At 49.6% G+C, this 19,049-nt stretch overlaps 1 protein-coding gene across 2 annotated transcripts; it reads left to right on the top strand.

The window, feature by feature from the left end:
* Positions 1–3,251: 3,251 nt before the first annotated feature.
* HAND1 (heart and neural crest derivatives expressed 1) lies at positions 3,252–6,131 on the top strand. Of its 2 annotated transcripts, none has more exons than XM_059699001.1 (2): positions 3,252–4,060; positions 5,654–6,129. In XM_059699001.1, exons 1-2 carry the CDS (start codon positions 3,518–3,520, stop codon positions 5,756–5,758), a joined length of 648 nt encoding a protein of 215 aa, XP_059554984.1. In that variant the 5' UTR covers positions 3,252–3,517; the 3' UTR covers positions 5,759–6,129. The 2 variants fall into 2 exon arrangements, with proteins under 2 accessions (XP_059554984.1, XP_059554983.1); XM_059699000.1 differs by having other exon boundaries at positions 3,380–4,060; positions 5,657–6,131.
* The last annotated feature ends 12,918 nt before the right edge of the window (positions 6,132–19,049 follow it).

The raw sequence follows: 19,049 nt of genomic DNA, 5'->3' as shown, positions 1-19,049 counted from the left end.
CAGGGACAGCGGAATCCTCTCTTGGGCCAAGTGCTAAACTGGAGTGTGGGGAGAGGGAACTAGGGCTGGGAATTACAGACTATCGATCCTATCCCCTTCTGAAAATAGAGAAATTGAGGCTCTGAAGAGGGAAAGGAATACTGAGGTGATAGTCAGAGCCAGAACTCTTGTTCTCAGCTTAAAGCAATTCTGGTCAAACTCCTGGGTCCCAGCCTCTCTCCCTGCCCCTCTGCAGGGAACACCCTCACCAGGTCCCCATCATCTCATTCCTCTGTACTCCAGATGCACCTAAGTCAGGCTGGAGTTAAAAGTGCCTTGGGGGCTCCCAGAAGGCCGGGGTTTGAAGCCTTGGCGCCTTGTGGTCTATGCAGGCACTGGAGATCTCCCAGGCGTCCATCCTGCAGGAGACCGCCCAGCCCGGCCTAGCCTGGAGTCCCGGTGGATTCCCCCTAGGGGGCCTCACTCTCAGAGCAGGCACCACTCCTCCGAAAGACTTCGAATCCTTCACAATCTTTGAGGGAAGAGGGTGGGGGGAGGGAGCAGCTCTTTCTGGGTCCCAGGTGGCTGGGAGCACCCTGCTCTTTAAGCACCTACCTGTGCATGGGGTGGGGGAAGCAGGACAATCTTGGGGCCCTCAAGGGGTCTGATGGAACTGGGACTCATCACCCAGTACTGATCATGTATTCCCCATCCCACTAAACAGGCTGGTGTTGTGTAACCATAGGAAAAGGACTGGGACACATGGATGGGTGCTGGAGCATGAATTTGTGAGTATGTGGATAATTGTGTGTGCCTGTGTGTGTGTGCGCCTCATTCATGTGCATGCTATGATAATATGCATACTATTATTCAACATTACTTCATCAATGTGTGCACATGGCTATGTAAGACAGAACAGATGTCGAACTGAGCGTTTGTGTGTCAGTGTGTAATGTGCAAACATGTGAAAACATCTATTTCTGAGCACCTGTGCATATATAGTAGTAATCATGGCGGTGTACTTGTGTGTGTTTGTGGGACTGAAGGTTTAGTTGTGACACTGAGAACACACGAAATGCATGATGCAGTTTTTGGACATTTGTGCTGTGCATATAATTGTGGGGAAATGTAAGGAAATACAAACTGCACCCATGCACAATTGTGGCATAAGACGCTGTGCAGCACCCTACAGTGGTGTGTTATTTATGTGGAATGTGTGTGCCTCTACTGGAAGATGGTGTCTTATGCATGCCCACACGAAGCCTTTGGAGTGGCTCAGCTGCAACCTATCTGCATGGGGATGTGTGCCCATGGGTGGGTGACAGAGATAATGTGTAAAATCCTGGGAATGCATGAATATTGAAATGCTGTCCTGTGTGGGTGTACCTGTGTTATCCTGAGAACACACATACTTTTGGACATACGGACCTCTGTGTATGCGGGTGAGTTTGGGTGATCCGCTGTGCAAGTACGTGTGCATGTGCAATCTTGGGCTGGGTGTGCCACATTGAGAGTCTCTAAGTGAAGGTCCTGCCTGGATTAGGACAAAGACTGGGTGTGTGTTGAAGACTGAGGTCCTTCTCCACATAGTAATTACTCTCCCTACCCGACATGCTCAGGAGAGCCTCCACGCCAGGGAGGCGCGGGACCCCGCAGAGCCGAGGTGGATTTGGGCGCCGGGCGCTCCCTCCCCTTGAACCTCTGGCTCTGCTGGGCCCAACCCCAGCGCTGCTGGCGCCAGGCGCCCGGAGAGCGGCGGGTTTCCAGCAAGCCTCAGGCAGGAAACTAGGACTTCCCTCCCCCCACGCACCTCTAGGGCCCACAGCCCTAGGGGACCAGGGGAACCGGCCAGCCCGGGACAAAGCGTTTGTCTCCTTCTCTCCTGTAGTGTCCTCCTCCCCCCCCCCCCCGCCCCCCATCCCTTTCCATTTACTCCCTTGTTCAGGAGAGGAAATAACACAGTATCCACTGGCTATGGGATGCAAGGAAAATCGTTCATCTCTGAGCCTCACTTTTTCTGTCTGTTCAGGAAAGAATTGGCCTTTCCCCCTCTGCCTTTGGACTAAGTGTGCCAGGCACATAGTGGGCACCAATAAATTATTACATGAACGGGTAAAGAAATGAATTTGTCCTCTAAAAAGAGCAGCCACATATTGCTCTTCCCCTCCTTCCATCCTCACCTCCACACTGGTTTTGAGAGTTGCGCACACTCCCTCTACCCCACCCAGGGAAGGGGGGCTGGGAAAGGTGGGCGAGGTGGAGGGATCCAGGGAGCAGGACGTTAGCTGGGAGCTACTGCAACGGGAGGTAAGGCAGAAAACCCAGCCAGAAGCGCCATCGCCCTGGGAATTCCAGGTCCGAGCGGAGCCCAGGGAGAGGCTCCTGAGCAGAGGCTGGGACAGGCCCTGGCCTGAGGGGAAATAGCGGAGGTCCGAACAGCGTCATTGCGGTGCGTGTCGGAGGGTGCGCTCCTCCCGCCGAGGGAGCCTGGCGGCCAGTGTGGATGTCCTCGGCGCGTGTACACCGCTCACTTCTCGCGACGTGAGCCTTGGCACTGGCGTCTCTTACAGAATCGAACCTTCTCAAGCGACGGCAACTCGGCGGAGCAGTCGGACGCGAGCCGGCCCGTGGCGCGGAGCGGCGGCGATCTGCCACAGTGCAACCCACTTGGCTGGAGTTGGCGGGCGCAGGACCCGTGCGGAACTGCTCCCACTCCGGCGGGATGGGGCTCGTGACTGGGGTGCTTGGGGAGGAACGCCAGGGGCCTACTCTGCCTCCACAGCGATCCCTCACCTTCTGCCTCTGACGCCAAGGGGGGCAGTGGAGTTCGGGACTGGCGACCTCTGGGATTCCCGTTTTAAATTCTGGAGGGTCTAGAACAAGAACCTTTCTTTCTCTGGCCCTGTTTCCCTGTGTGAAGTCAAAGGGTGGGCTCTAGGAGACCTTTTCGCAAGATGACTCTAGATTTCCCCCCTTGATTTTGGGGGAGCGGGTGGCAACCACCTTTCAGGGCGCTGCCAGGCCTGTGCCTCGAGTCCGCTGCCCCTGCCTCCCCCACCCCAGCCGAACACCGGGAGGGGGAGGGGCGAGGCGGGCCGCCTCCTTGTCCCCCCCCCCGCCCCCCCCCCCCCGCAGGCAGCCTGGAGGCGAGTGGCTCAAGCTGAGCTTAAAAACAGGGACGGCCACCCCCACCCCCCTGCCATTGGTTCCAGGGAGAGGTTGACATCAAAGCTGTGGCCTTATATAAGCCAGACCCTGAAGGGGAGGCCGCAGAAGGGTTAAACAGGTCTCTACGCCGCATCTGTATCTGTATCCTCAGTTCGTGGCACCGCCACGGAAGCGGCAGGCTGCGCGTCTCTTCCTTAGCCCGGCCCGGGACTCTCCCCAAGCCCGCGCACCCACCGCCTTGTCTGGGACTCTCCCAAGCCCGCGCCCCCTCGGGAGCGCCGCCGCAAACTCACGGGTGGCCTCGGTCGTCTCGGGAGTGCATGGGGCGGCACTAAGTGGGCTGGCGGTGCAGACCAGGTGCCGCTCCAACATGAACCTCGTGGGCAGCTACTCACACCATCACCACCATCACCACCCGCACCCCGCGCACCCGGTGCTCCACGAGCCCTTCCTCTTCGGCCCGGCCTCGCGCTGTCACCAGGAGCGGCCCTACTTCCAGAGCTGGCTGCTGAGTCCCCCTGACGCTGCTCCGGACTTCCCCACCGGCGGGCCACCACCCACAGCAGCGGCGGCCTCCGCCGCTTACGTCCCAGACGCCAGGTCCGGCCAGAGCCCGGGGAGCCTGGAGGCCCTCAGCGGCCGCCTGGGCCGGCGGAAAGGCTCAGGACCCAAGAAGGAGCGGAAGCGCACGGAGAGCATTAACAGCGCGTTTGCGGAGCTGCGCGAGTGCATCCCCAACGTGCCGGCCGACACCAAGCTCTCCAAGATCAAGACTCTGCGCCTGGCCACCAGCTACATCGCTTACCTGATGGACGTGCTGGCCAAGGACGCACAGGCCGGCGACCCCGAGGCCTTCAAGGCCGAAATCAAGAAGGTGGATGGCGGTCGCGAGAGCAAGCGGAAAAGGGAGCTGGTAAGTTCGGGGGCCTCTAAGCTCCAGCCAAGGGCGCGAGCGGTGGGCACCGGCAGGCGAGCGCGCAATGGAGGAGCCTGTGTTGCGGTGTGCGAGATTTTGAGAGGCTGCGGGAAGTTCTGAGATGGTCGAAATGTGGGATTGTGTGCGTGAGGGAGAAAGATTAACATATGAACGTAATGAGGGATATTGTTTGTAAGGCTGTGAATGAGGACATAGTCTTAACTTTTTTGGAGGGGCTATGGAGTCCCTTTTAAGAATCCATTGGAAGCTTAAGACCCGGAGAAAATACACATATATTTCGCTTCCAATTTCGAGGGGTTCTTAGCTACCCCTGGCTCTCCTGGAAGCCACTGTAAGAATGCTGTAGGAGTTCCTTACTTAATGTGCCTGAGTGTGAATTTATGCTTACGGACTTAGTTACTGTTTCCAAAGGACCTTTGCTGGAGAGGCTAGTCTACCTCCATCCTCCTATAGACAGGGAAACTGAGGCCCAGAGTGGGACTGGAGGTGAAGGCCACCTACCTGAGGAGTCAGAGATGCAGCTGGGGTAAAACAAGTCAGGTCTTCCACTCTCAGTCCAGAGCACCACTTCCCAGGGCTAGTTCCAAGGGCCACCTTGATGGTTTGGTGTGTCAACATCAACAAGGGAGAGTCTCCCCAACTTCTTTTGGCTTTGGAGATCACAGCCTCTACCTGGCCTTTCTCCATCCTCTCCAGTGAGGGAGGCATTTTTCTGAAGCCTGATTCTGCCGGCCCAGAGCTGTGGAACCTCAGAGGGCGGACATTTCCAGGCTAGAGAACTAGTTTCTCTAGTTAGTCCACTCCGGCTCAGGCTGCTGCCGGAGGAAGCTGACTAGAGAGCCCCGCTGGGTTTGGTCTGACCCGCAGAGGCTGTAGCAAACTAGGGAAAGCTCAACGGGGGAGACTGGGAAAGACAGGCATCGAGTCCATAAACCTCTGCCCTCAGCTAGAGGAGATGCAGGCCCAGCGACGTCTCGGTGGCAGTAGTTACTGGGCGTATTCCCACCTTCTACACTTCACCGCCTCTTCCAAGAATCGCCGCTGGAGAGCGGGGAAGGGGGTGTGGGATAGTAGGCCAGGCCGAGTACCCTTCGCCCAGCTGTCTGAAGCTACCCAGCACCAGCGGCCGGGTGGGGATCCAACCCAGTGTCCAAGCCCAGGGGCGAAACCGGATTGGAAAGCCCGGGGTCTGCGTGGGGAGAGCAGGTCCTTGAACGCGGGCGGGAAAACTGGGTTCTCACCCCTCCCATTCCAATCCCTGCAGTCTCTCTCCGGCGCCATCACGACAAACCTAGGCGCATCAATTTCACTAGACACAGAAAATTCTCATTATGGAACCCCCAGCAGCTGCCCAGCCCATACTGCCCCCACCCCCAGACTCGGAGCATAAAGGCAAATTTTATGAGCTTGTTTGCCTATTTCGCAAACAGAAATCCGTCACTTATTTAAAGGCTCCCAGTTACTGCTCCCAACACCTTTCTCCCCACCCCACTCTACGCTCTGGCGACTGGAGCAGAAACATTTAAACCTGTCTCTCTCGCCTCTTTTTTTGTGCATGTCCTCTGGCAGCAGCAGCACGAAGGCTTTCCTCCTGCCCTGGGCCCAGGCGAGAAGAGGATTAAAGGGCGCACAGGCTGGCCACAGCAAGTCTGGGCGCTGGAGTTAAACCAGTGAGCCAAGGCCCGCGCAGAGGACCCCACCACCGCGGCCGACCCCAGAGGCCCGGGAGGAGAGGAAGGAGACGAGTGCCAGGCTCTGGGTACCAGGGGCTTATGGGCGCGTCCTGCCGAGCCTCTGCTGTGTGCTGGCAGGTCGCTGGCTGCAACAACACACTTGGATCGCACGTGCAATGTCATTTGAAATTGTTTTTAATACATTAAGAGAAAGAGAAATATATATATCCACCCCCCATAACCAAGAGGGCGGCTCTTGGCAGCACTATATACGAAAGGGAGAGACTGTGGGACTCCAGACGAGCGGCTAAGACGCACCCTTCCAACCCTTCTGGGGCGAATTTGGAACCCCCAGCACCTTCCCCACTGTGCTATCTGGCTCTCTTTCTAATTCCCTCTGGTTCCAATCAAAACCCTTGAGTGCTCAATTCCCTAATTAAAATGCAATAAGAGGAATCAATCAATAGTTTACTGCCAAGAACAGAGAACCAGGTCGGGAAGATGGAGGGCTGCCTTTTGTTATTAATCTCCCTCAAACAGTGGTGTTTTTATTTTTATTTTTTTTTGTCGCTGCACTTCCTACTTAGCTCCAAGGGAAACACATTTTCCCCTTCCTTCTTTCCTTTCTTTTCTCCTTCCTTCTTCTTTTCTTCTTCCTTCCTTCCCCTAGTTCCCTCCCTCCCTTCATTTGTAAATAAAAGCTTTTCCCAATGTTGAAAAGTTTTTATGTATTTAAACTACCTACGATGCCTGCTGTGCTCAGGTGTTTGTTTATTCCCCCATCCCCACCCTTTTTCTACCTCAAATCTATATGACCACTCACCGCCCTCTCCCCTTGCCAAAGCAGTATCTATGCTCTTGACTAATAAAACATTTTCTGAAATCGCAGGAAGCCTGTGTGATGTCTTGGTGGGTATCCCTGGCTTCATTGTTTCTGCTAGGTAGAGAGCCTCCCGCTCCTACTTTTTTCGATAAATGCCAAAGCAAACTACAAGTCACGTCAAAGGGAGGGGGCAGATAAAGGACTTATTCCTTGAAGGAAGAACAAAGCTCTCCTTAGAACATAACTGTGGGACAGGATAACTTTAGTGAACTCACAGAAAGGAAAACTAGAAAGGAATTAGACCCAGATTGTCGGGCTGTGATTTAGGTGGGTCGGCATTTGGGCTGGTCTAACACCAGGTCAGTATGAAGAAAGTGGGGTTATTAGGCAAGGGCAGTGAAGCTGGGAAGAGAGGGATGTGTTCAAGCATACGGTGTTCATCCACATTAAACGAAGAACATAGTTGTGTAGGTAATGGTGCGGAAACTCACTCGGAGCCCAGTGCCCGTGCCAGGGCCAACGAGAATCTGCTTAGCATAGCTCCCAGCACACAGTAAGGGCTCGACGAGTCGAAACAGCTATTATTTTATACCAGAGCAAAATAAGCTGGTGAATGCTTATAGTTAAATTGAGACATTTAGGTTTCTCTCCAGCAATAATGCACTCAACAAATAATTGTGAGAGCATACGGATTGTGCAAAGGGGTGGGGGGTATGTGCATGCTAGTTCCGCCACTTGTGTAGGAGAGCCATCTTTGCACTCCCACATGCACACCCAGGGCTGGGTGTGGGGGTGAATAAAAGAGGGTGCATTTTTGGCGAAGTCTGGGCTAAACTGGGTTGGGCAAAATGACTGTTACATGTCCCTGAATAATAGAGCACAGACAACTAGTTTTGCTTTGCTTGCGCGCAACTGTGCTAGGCACTAGGCTACGTGCTTTTATGCCTCTGAACAGCTCCCCCGATTGCCTGAGGGTCGCATGGTCTGCAGTGCTTGTGCGGGTCTCCGGTGCTGCCTCTGGGGGAACACGAGCGTGGGTCCCTGGGTGCTTTCTAGCCCCACACTGGGAGCTGGGGGCCGTGGCTTGGGGTCCAGAAAGGAGACCCCCGGCAGCTCTGGGCCAGGTGTGTCCAGGCGCCTCGTCCTAGCATCGGGGTGAATATAGGGCCCCATTAGTCTTGGCTGTAAACACCGTGGCAGGGGCCCAGCGGCCACGCGGGCCTTTCCGGACACGAAGGAGTTAATAAAAGGTGTTTTATGGACGTGAGGAAATGGTGGGGGAGGTGTGAGCCTCTCCCCACTCCTACCCCCCTACTTTTTTCTTTTTTCCCTCTCGCCACCCGCCTCCAGATCAAACAGGCCGGTGATTTAACTAGGGCAACACCTCGCGGTAATGAGCCGTCCTGGCACACCCCTCCCCCGGCCTCAGTTCCCGGCCCCAGGCCCGAAGGTCCCTCGGGCAGAGCAGAAAACAAAAATCGGGTTTTTTTTTCTTTCTTTCTTTTCCTTTCCTAGAGCTAGAAAGCCCCTTAGAAATCCTGGTCCGCACGCACCGAGACACTGAGGCTCAGGGAGCGAACCGATCGACCTGCGCCAGCGGGGAGGGGGCCTCATGGGATTCGAACCCAGGACTCCAGTTGGGTTTTCAGACCATCCTCAGTCTCACTGCTGAGCGCGCTCTGGGGACTATTTTTAGTTCCCAAAGTATCCGAGGCACGGGAAGAATGCGCACCGGGTCCCCTTTCTTGCGTCCCCGTCCAGTGAGAGGAGAGAGGATACCGAGGGGTACCGCCTGCGCAGCCCCAGCCACGTTTGCCTAACCAGGCCTTGTCGGAAACCCCAGCGGCTCGGGCCCAAACCCCCATTGAGCGGGTGGAGCCTCAAATTCGGCCCCAGCCACGTCTGTCCCAATCTCAGACCTAGGACCTGGGAGCTGAGCTGGGCCATGCCCATTGAGGGGTCACTCGGATGTCCTCCCACTTTCCCCAAGCCTCATTCCAGGAGCTTAGCGTGCCCAGCCCCCACTCCAGGACTGGAACAGCGGGACCCCTGGAGAGGAACGGAGTAGTTCTGGGTTCCAAAAAACCGGTCTCTGCGCTGTCTCTCCTCTCTTCTCACCGAGCCTCACCCTTCTTCAATCCCCTTCTGTGAAATGGCTTCAGAACCCGGTCTTTACTTTCTTACTCTCTCCCACGGTTCAATGCTGTTTGCCAGAAACCTACCTCAACCGGGCTGTGGCAGAAGCAGTGCCATTATTATTATTTTTAAGGGCATCACCTTAAAAAAAAAATCTAGGGATAAAATGGAATGGTCATGAACTTAAAAGTAAATTCCAGGAATTTCTCGTAAGGAAATACTCATTGGTGTTACAAACCTTTAACTACAGGACTAGTCTACTAAGGAGTGAAAAATAGGAGAGGACCCAGATGGGCTATAATTACAGAATTATAGCTGGTTAAAGAAATCCACCCGTACAGTGGGTTACTACTCAGCCACTAGAAAAAAATGTGAGGGTTGGCATGGAGATTGTTCATTATATATTACGTTGGGGGGGGGGAACTCTCCCAGGTTACTGAAGACTGTCCATCCTGACCTGTTCTATGTGAAAATTAATGAATGAATAAACATTCATGGAGAAAAAGTGGAAGAATATACATCAAGACATTTACACCTCTACCTCTGAGTTGAGGGAATAAGGATAATTTTGATTTTTCCTCCTGCGTATTTTTTTTCTACTCTTTTCCCTACGATATTTTTCTATTGATTTTTATGAGAGAGAGTGGAAGGGGAGAGACAGAGAGAGAAAAATATCGATGTGTGAGAGAGACATGGATTGGTTGCCTCCCACATGCGCCCCAACCAGGGCCAGCCAGTGATAAAGCCTGCAACTGAGGTTCATGCCCTTGATTAGAATCAAACCTGGGACCCTTCAGTCTGAGGGCCCACTCTCCATCTACTGAGACAAACCAGCAAGGGCATCTACTTTCTTTTATACAATGAATAAGTATTAGTTTTACAATAAAAAAGTAAGCTGCAATTTCCTTCTAATTTCTCTGATTGCCAGTGTACATTGTTTAGTCAGTACATGTTAATTGAGTACTTAGCTGTGCGTATAAACATAATGAGTAAGAAAGAATCCATATAATCACCATCAATGAACATACAATAGTAAATATTTGTCTTGAAGAGTTGCTTTTTCCTCCTACACAGTAGATAAAGACTTTTCTCTCACATTTAAAACCTATTAATGCATGAAATAATAACAACAACTAAAATTTATTAAGGAAATTATGGAAGCCCTTGGCATGAATTATTTCATTAAGCCTAATGAGAATTGTGTGAGGTTGATACTAAGGCAGCTGAGGCTCAGAGAGGCGAAGGACTTTTTGTTCAAGGTCACATGGACCGTAAAGGCTGACAGAGCTCAGATCAAAGGGCGGGTCTTGCTGTCTCCAGAGAACTGGCTTTTCCCCACATTTCAAAGTGCCTCCAGGATGTATGTACGTGTGTGCAAATACAGCCTCTTAGTCTGATCTTCCTTGGTAAAGTAAGGTAGAGAAAGAAAGAAGGGATTTTGGGAAAGGATCTGGGATTCCAACTCACCTGGAATCCTCTTGCTCTGTCCCCACTCAGAGTGGATCCATGTATATAGTGATGAAGGGGTGAGTTTCTTGATCCCCAGATTCTTTCCCAGCTGTAATACTGAATCTAGGAATCGACTTTCTGCAGGTGAAAAATTCAGAATGTTATTCTTTGCCCCAGCCTCTGATGTTTGTACAGCTCATTCACCTTTCCTCGGTACCTTCACTTCTCTAAGCACATTTTCCTCCCTAGAAACTAGAAGGAAGCAGGGGCAGGGATTATGGCTCCTCATGGATAGAAGGAGAAAGGAAAACCCAGAGAGGTGAAGTGACCAGCTCAGGGTCACACAGCCAGTCAGGGGATTAGAAGGCAGCCTGGAGACTTAAGGCCAGGGCTCTCTTGGAAAGGGCTATGCATCCTTTCTCTTCATGCAACCAGCAGCTAAGCTTATGGTCTTGCTAAATCCTCATAAAAGAAACGAAACTAAGAAATCAGCCAATCTCATTTTTAAATGAATAGTGACTGGGAAGAAAAAATATGCAAGCTCTAAAGTGTCTGAAACCAGTCTCCCGATTTAAACTGAATTTGTTTGGAAAAAAAAATTTTTTTTTAAAGCTGAGTTTTTACAGCTGAGCTCTCCCAAACCCATAAAAAAACAAGGTTTATATGGGAAACAGTGAAAGACTCTTAACTATAATACACAGCGTCTAATGTAAGCAGACATAGACACTATATAAAGCTCCTACAAATGTTATTAAAACAAACAGAAATACACATTTATCCCCACAGAATGGACACGGAAGGCATTGGACTTGCGAGTTCCAGAAGTCTTATGTTCACTGAAATGTTCCAAGCACCCCAAAATACTGGGACTTCAAAGATCTAAACATTTCTCTCATTTTACAGAAGGGGAAACTGAGGCCCCAATGGGAGAGGGCCCAAGGACACATGGGAAGTTGTATTTTTCTTTTCCCTTTGTTTACTTAACACCTTTTACTTCTAGTGCAGGTTAAAGAACAATACAGTGGCAAGAGACCCTGAACATGTTACTGAGCCTCAATTTTCTCATCTACAAAATGGGAGAGATCATTGCCTCCACTTGCCGGGGTTTATGAGCACTGAATGGGATAAGGTGTGTGAAGTACTCAGCATGTTCTCCACTGCAGAGCTACCTTTATTACATTATTTAATCCCTACAATAATCTTGTGAGGTACTAAGAATTTATTTAAGTTTGTTTGCTTGTTTTGGAAATATAGTGCATATTTCTGACAGGCCCAGAAGGTAACAGTGACTTGCTCAAGGGCACACAGCTAGTGAGTGCATTCTTGGTTCAAAGCCCTCACATTCCAAATCATGAAGGTAAATTGAGAGGCAGGTAGGCAGTAGCATTTGAATTTCTGAAACTATATAAGGCAGCATTATACAGAAATATAACGTAAGCCACAAATACGAGGTATGTATGTAATTACAAACTTTTTAGTAGCCACATTAAAAAAGTAAAGAGAAACAGATGGAATTAAATTTAATATATTTTATATTCTTTATGTTAAATATATATTTTATTTAATATGTCTGATATAATTTCAACCTGTAGTCAATATAAATTTATTAATGAGATATTTTACTTTTTTTTAATACTAAGCCTTCAAAATCGGGGGGGAGGGCGTGTTTTATACTTAAAGCTCTTCTCAGTTTGGACCACAGTGCAAGCGTTCAATAGCCACACGTGGCTAATGGCTGCCATATTGAACAATGCAGGTCTGAAGGCTCATGTAGCAAGAATATTAGACACATAGCTTTAGTTAATCATATCAATAAATAGCCTCTATTTACTAAACACTTAATGTTCAGGCAGCAGTGCTCAATATATATGGGCTCACTGACCCCTCCAAACAACCACAGAGGGTAATTTATTCAGGGTCACATCACTACCAAGCGGCAGGGCTGGCATATAGACCCAGGCCCATCTGTCTCCGAAACCTGCCCTTTTAGCTGCTGAGTTCCATGACTTCCAGAGACACCTGGGAACTGTATGTAGTTGTGCAGTGAGATGTGGAGGGACCTTTGGAGGTTGCACCCAGTGGGTGGAGCCCTGGGTTTCAGATTCAAGTCGACCATGAGTCAGGTGACCTTGGGCCAATCATCCTCTTGAGCCCCAGTTTTCTAATCTCTAAAATGGGCTAACAATACCTTTCCTCAACTCACGGAACTGTCAGGCTAAAATAGGAAAACCAGCCCTGACTGGTTTGGCTCAGTGGACAGAGCGTCGGCCTGCGGACTGAAGGGTCCCGGGTTCGATTCCAGTCAAGGGCATGTACCTTGGTTGCAGGCACATCTCCGGTTCGGGGTGTGCAGGAGGCAGCTGATCGATGCTTCTCTCTCATCGATGTTTCTAACTCTCTTTCCCTCTCCCTTCCTCCCTGTAAAAAATCAATAAAATGTATATTTAAAAAAAAAATAGGAAAGCCAGATCCGCTGGCTGGATAAGCTGTGTGGCATGGGGCAGGCTTATTATCCTTTCTGAGCCCCAAAGCCCTCTTCTGTAAAAGGGAAAGCAGAATAGCTCAGAGATGTGAAGATCCAAAAACTCTTAGCCTGGCCCAGAACAGACAGTAGTAAACATGGGCCATTACTACTGCTGCTGTTGTATTGGGCTGGGCTGCAGGGCCTGCTTTGGAAGCAATAGGGAATGGCAGGTAAGGGCAAGGGGACATGGCTTTCCCCTGCCCCAGCTCTTGGCTTAGGGTAGTGTTCCGACGGCCCAATGGGGTGAGGGGGTGTTCACGGGAGTGTGAGAACAGTGAGGGTGGTGGAAAGAGCCCCAGACCCAGAGGTCAAGAGAAGGGGGTTCGGCTGGCTGTGTGACCTTGAGCATTTCCTTGCCCCGACTGGACTTTGAAGTTATTTGTAAAATGAGAAGGTGGGACCAGAGATCTAAGTCCCTTTCTGCTTCGACTGTCTAGGTTTTTACAATAGTATTTAGTAAACAGTGCTTAATGAATAGTATTTATAACATTGCATCTGTGAGGGGGACAAAAAATGCCCCTGAGCCTCCCCATGCCTCCTCGGGCTACCACTAGGGGAGGCCGCCACCTGGTGGACATACTCCTTCCTCTGTGTTCCGTAGAGAAACCAGGGAGGACTTCCGACTCCACAGTGACTCAGAGCCCCAGGGCCCACTTTTCCTAACTTTCTTTGGCAGTTTCAGGAAAGAAGGGACGCAGAAAGTTCACAGAGCCGGGAGTGCTGGGAAGGAGGCAAATTCCTGAGGGATGATGGGTTTTACAATCCAAGTTCTCTGAGGCTTTCTTCCCTAGAGGCACCTTGGGGTAGGAGTCTGTATTTCCCGATTACAAAGTCTAAAATGCATCACACGTTTTCTTCTTCTGATGGGGTGGGAGCCACTGAACAAAACACAATCTTCTCCCGGTAACTACAAATTCTTTTGCCACGATTGCACCGGGCTCATGGCCTGCAGAGGGCGGCTCCCCCTGCCCCGAATACCTGACTGGTGGCGTCCGGAATTCCAACAGCATTCGCTACCCTGCCGTCTCCCACACTGTCAGGATCTGCTTCTCTCTGTGGTAGAGGTTGCATGGGACACGGAGTCGGATTAGCACGGGTCCCAAATCTGGCTCTCCATAAGACCCTGAATAAGCTATCTATTTACCTTCTCTGAGCCTCAGTTTCCCCACCTGAACGTTAGGGAGGATCACTTTTTTGCAGGTTTGTGTGAGGATGATTGCCGGAAACAGTAATAGAACAGAACAGAAAAAAATATTCTAGCAGAGTGTCCAGCACCCAGTAGGTGTTGAACGAACAAAAGCCATCATTTCTGCGGGGATGTCATCCTGAGCACTTTTTCACATTCAGCTTTGGAAACATTCCTAGGGCGAAATAGGAATAGAATTCGTTTGAAAAGTGGTATTAGAAACCAGAAATAAAACACCCTTACCATGGGAGAGGGTGGAGCTTCCGTGGAACTGTTCAAAGGGGCTCGGCCACGTTCACCCTCGTCTAGAGGAGATAAACCCCACGGGCAGGCTGGGGTCTTGTCTGCGCCCCCGTCCTCCGTCTCTGCGTTTCGGACAGCTTCCTCGGACACAGTTCCACCTTCAGGCTGCTGCTCGCTGACTTGGCTGGGCCTCCCCCTGCCCGCTGACTGGGCCCCCTGGAGCCTGGTCCACTCCTGCATGCGACATGCGGCTGGGCTCAGAGTCCACGCTTGCTGCTGGCCAGCGTCCTCAGGAAGCGGCCCTAACCACCGTCGCTTAACTAAGCTCACTACATGGCTTCTCTAAGACCGCCAGCCCTTTACGCACGCACGCACGCACCCACACACCCACCCACGCACGCACGCACGCACGCACCCACACACCCACCCACGCACGCACGCACGCACCCACGCACGCCTCCCCTGTGCGTTGGGCTCCCAGCCTTCCTCGCAGACCCCTGGTTTTCAGCAGGCGGTCTGCTTCCACCGCTGTCTAGGTATGAACTCCCTGAGATTCCCGGCTCCTGGGGGACAAGCTGTTTGCAGAGCCCCGCAGACAGCCGACATGCAGCGGACACGCATTTTCTTGGCCACGTTGCGTTGTCTGGCGTTGTTTTTAATGGTTGTAGGTTTGGTGACTCCCAAGGTCCAGCTCCTCACTCTGGCCTCTGAGGCTTTCCGCTCCGGACTGGACTTCCCTCATCCTCAGTCTCCTGCCTAACCTGCCATTTCCTTAAAGGCCTAAAGGGCCTGCTTGGGAGCCTCTTCTTCCAGGAAGCCCTCTTGATTTTCAGAAAGCCTCTTCCTATTTTACCCTTTCTCTGAATTTTATAGATACAGAAGATATAGTATGGCTGTACACGGGGTTGGTAAATAGATGCGTTGATATGCCTACAATATGGTCATAGTCACATTAAATACAGCTCTGTATGTGTATGTACACAGAGTGTCCCAAAAAATGTGTACACATTTTGAATAATTATAAAGGCATGGTGAGTTAAATCTGAAAAGAAACATCAATGGAGCTATCAGCTTTTAGTGTGTATACATATTTTTTGGGGGGGACACCCTGTATACACAGATGTAACTATGCATATCCACATTGAATTTACTCATATTAATATAATTTGTGTACATATATAGTATACATATCTAGTATTTTTAAACTAAGAATGTCATTAAATATTATTTTATAATTTTGACATACTTATAATACTAGGTATTATAATATATAATTTATATATAGTAATTATTGTAAGTATATAATGTAAAAGTATAATCTTTTTAAAAGCAGTCAACTATTAGTTGAGGTTGTTTCCAGTTCTTCTTGTTCTAAACCCGTGGTTGGCAAACTGCGGCTCGCGAGCCACATGCGGCTCTTTGGCCCCTTGAGTGTGGCTCTTCCTAAGCCTTAGGAGTACCCTAATTAAGTTAATAACAATGTACCTACCTATATAGTTTAAGTTTAAAAAATTTGGCTCTCTCTCTCTCTTGCCCTGACCGGTTTGGCTCAGTGAATAAAGCGTCGGCCTGCAGACTGAAGGGTCCCAGGTTCGATTCCGGTCAAGGGCATGTGCCTTGGTTGCGGGCACATCCCCAGTGGGGAGTGTGCAGGAGGCAGCTGATCGATGATGTTTCTCTCTCATCTATGTTTCTAACTCTCTGTCCCTCTCCCTTCCTCTCTGTAAAGAATCAATAAAATATGTTTAAAAAAAATTGGCTCTCAAAAGAAATTTCAATCGTTGTACTGTTGATGTTTGGTTCTGTTGACTAATGAGTTTGCCGACCCCTGTTCTAAACAATACTCCTGTGAGATACCAGCTTATCCGATTAGAAGGCAGCAGGGCACAGTGGATTCTGGGGTCAGATAGACATGCCTTTGACTTTCTTCCACACCACTTTCTAGTGACCTTGGACAGGCCATTTCACCTTACAAACGTCTGTTTCCGTATTTATAGTATAAAGAGCATAATTGTATTCGTAGGGTCCTAAGGCATGTGAAGTGATTAACACAATACCTACCACATACTCAGTGCTCAGTGAAAAAGCAGCACTGTCTGGGAGGCAGAGATGAGCATTTGCTTTGACTTCCCCACTCACCAGTGTGACCTGAGTATCATTATTTTGTAACGTGTGACAATACCCAGGGAATCAAGTGCTGCCCGAATTTAAGATTTGTATTATTGTTTTTTTACTGCTCTTACTGTTTTCTACAGATTTTAGGAATATGTAACTTAAACTGCGCAAGCAAAGAGTATGTGTTTTGAAGGCACTTAAAAAAATTGCTTTGCTATTTTATAGATTTGGTGAAAATGGCTCAGGCCCATGATAAACAATTTAGACAATCCCCCAAAAAGCACAGAGGAGACAGTCAAACTCCAGATCCCACCAACAGATCTAGCCATGGTTGGCATCTTGGTTGCGGCCTTCTCTTACTTGCTACCCTGGGTACCCAGGTCAGGGCAGGTCAGGCTTCAGCTGTTTCCTAAATGTTGACTTCAACCAGATTGACTGTTAACAGCAGTGTGCTCCAGCTCTGTCCCTTTCAGCCAACCTCTGACAGTTTCATTAACCCCATTAAATCATGCAGGTGCCTTCACACCTCCTGGGCTTGTTAATCTCTGTACAGCTCTGGTAAGTTAAAACCTGGCTGGGAAGTTGGATGTACCTTGTTAACCTCCATTAAACCCTATTAAATTTCCTAACTATAGTCTTAGTAACTTCTAGGAATCCCTCATTAAAGTTTAGTAAATCCAGTTGATGGGGGGACAGGGGTGACTGTTGTGGCTGCACTGCTTCAAAGCGTGACATTCCCGAGTTCTTTGATGGTGAGGTTGACAAGTGTCCCAATCCCGGAGTGCCTCTAGCTGTCATTGCTACTTGGGCAAGTTCCTCAGCCTCTGCATTCACACCTCTGTGAACTGGAGTTAATAACAGTTCTTATTTTATATGATTGTAGTGAGATTGAATGAATCAATGCAAACTGTAAGACTAGAAACATCTCTGGCATGCATGCATACTGCACTTACAGCTCTTATTATTTCTGGATATGAAATACTTAGAAACCAAAAAACTGTTACATAAATGGAAGATTCAGTGCAGACATTAACTGTGTCCCCCTACGTGCCAGGTACTGTGCTGGAAACTGTGGATTATTTTTACTCTGGTTTTTTTGTTAATCCTCACCTGAGGATATTTTTTCAATTGATTTTTAGAGAGAGTGGAAGGGAGGAAGAGAAAGAGAGAGAGACACAACACATCGATGGGCTGCCTCCCGCACACGCCCCGAAAGGGCCAGGGATTGAAACTGCAACCCAGGTATGTGCCCTTGACTGGGAATCAAACCTGCGACACTTTGGTGTGAAGGCCGACACTCTAACCACTGAGCACACCAGCCAGGGTATTTTCACTCTAGTTTTATGCAGACTGAAGACCATTTGAGTGGTTCATCTTAATTGTCTTTGTGGCTGTGCAGGTCACTCTGCTCAGGCTCTGACACTTCAGAGCTGTTTGAGGTGAACAGCTACTTTCTCTCCCTAGGTCTTAGGGCAGCGATGGCAAACCTTTTGAGCTCGGCGTGTCAGCATTTTGAAAAACCCTAACTTAACTCTGGTGCCGTGTCACATATAGAAACTTTTTGGTATTTGCAACCATAGTAAAATGAAGATTTATATTTTTGATATTTATTTTATATATTTAAATGCCATTTAACAAAGAAAAATCAACCAAAAAAATGAGTTTGCGTGTCACCTGACACGCGTGTCATGTTTGCCATCACTGTACTTAGGGGGTTGGGCTCAGTGCTCTCTAAACCTGGATGTACATACAGATTCCCCAGATGTTGTCCAAAGCGTTTCCTGGGCCCCACTTGAGAAGATTCTCATTTAGTAGGTCTCACTGGGAACTTTCAACCACAATCCAGATGAGGTTGAAGCTGCTGGACTGGGAAACCTCTGGAGCCGAGGTTTGGGCTTGAGTCTTACCTGGGCTAATTAAATTTGTATTCCTGGACTTCAGCCTCTGAGCTTTCCATTCTGAGAATGGGGATGGGGGCCCAGGAAGTGCACTGTAAGAATTCTTAGGAGATTCTGATGGGGTGGCAACTGCCACACATTAAAAAACCCTGAACCTCAGATGATCTGATATTCAATATTCTAAAGGTCTATTCTGAAAAAAGGGTGTCTGGCTCCCGGTGAAACTTCTGTTCTAATGGTACATTAGGATATGGGCTCATCCTTCTATGACAACTGATGTCTGTGGATCCTCAGAGGTCGGCTCCAGCAGGACTCAGCCTGTGTGGGTAAGCTTAGGGACAAAGCACCTCTCAGAGGTTCAGTGTGTGATGGGTTAGAGGACAGGGCAGGTTAGACATGTAACAGATGGGAGGGCAGCAAACTGGGGAGTGGAAACAATGAATTACGTTATACCTCAAATGAAGAGGCAACACACTATGAAAATTGGAACTTCCTTTGCTTTCTGAAGGAAATCAACTCAGGGAGCCTCTAAGTCAGTGGTTCTCAACCTATGGGTCGCGAACCCTTTGGTGGTCGAACGACCCTTTCACAGGGGTCGCCTAAGACCATCCTGCATATCAGATATTTACATTACGATTCATAACAGTAGCAACATTATAGTTATGAAGTAGCAACGAAAATAATTTTATGGTTGGGTCACAACATGAGGAGCTGTATTTAAAGGGCCAGAAGGTTGAGAACCACTGCTCTAAGTGATGGCCTTCAGCAACAATCCATCATCAATCCCTGTGGTAGCGAAGACTCCCACCCTCCCTACCCTCAAATGTCTCCTGAAAAGTCGTCCTCCACACTACTGACGGGGGAGTAGAATGGGAGGGAAGGAGGAAAGAGGAAGGACACTGTAAATTTTGATGTTAT

This window comes from Myotis daubentonii, chromosome 5 (genome assembly GCF_963259705.1).
Source record: "Myotis daubentonii chromosome 5, mMyoDau2.1, whole genome shotgun sequence".
Lineage (NCBI taxonomy): Eukaryota > Metazoa > Chordata > Mammalia > Chiroptera > Vespertilionidae > Myotis > Myotis daubentonii.
This window is presented reverse-complemented; position numbering and strand designations above follow the sequence as displayed.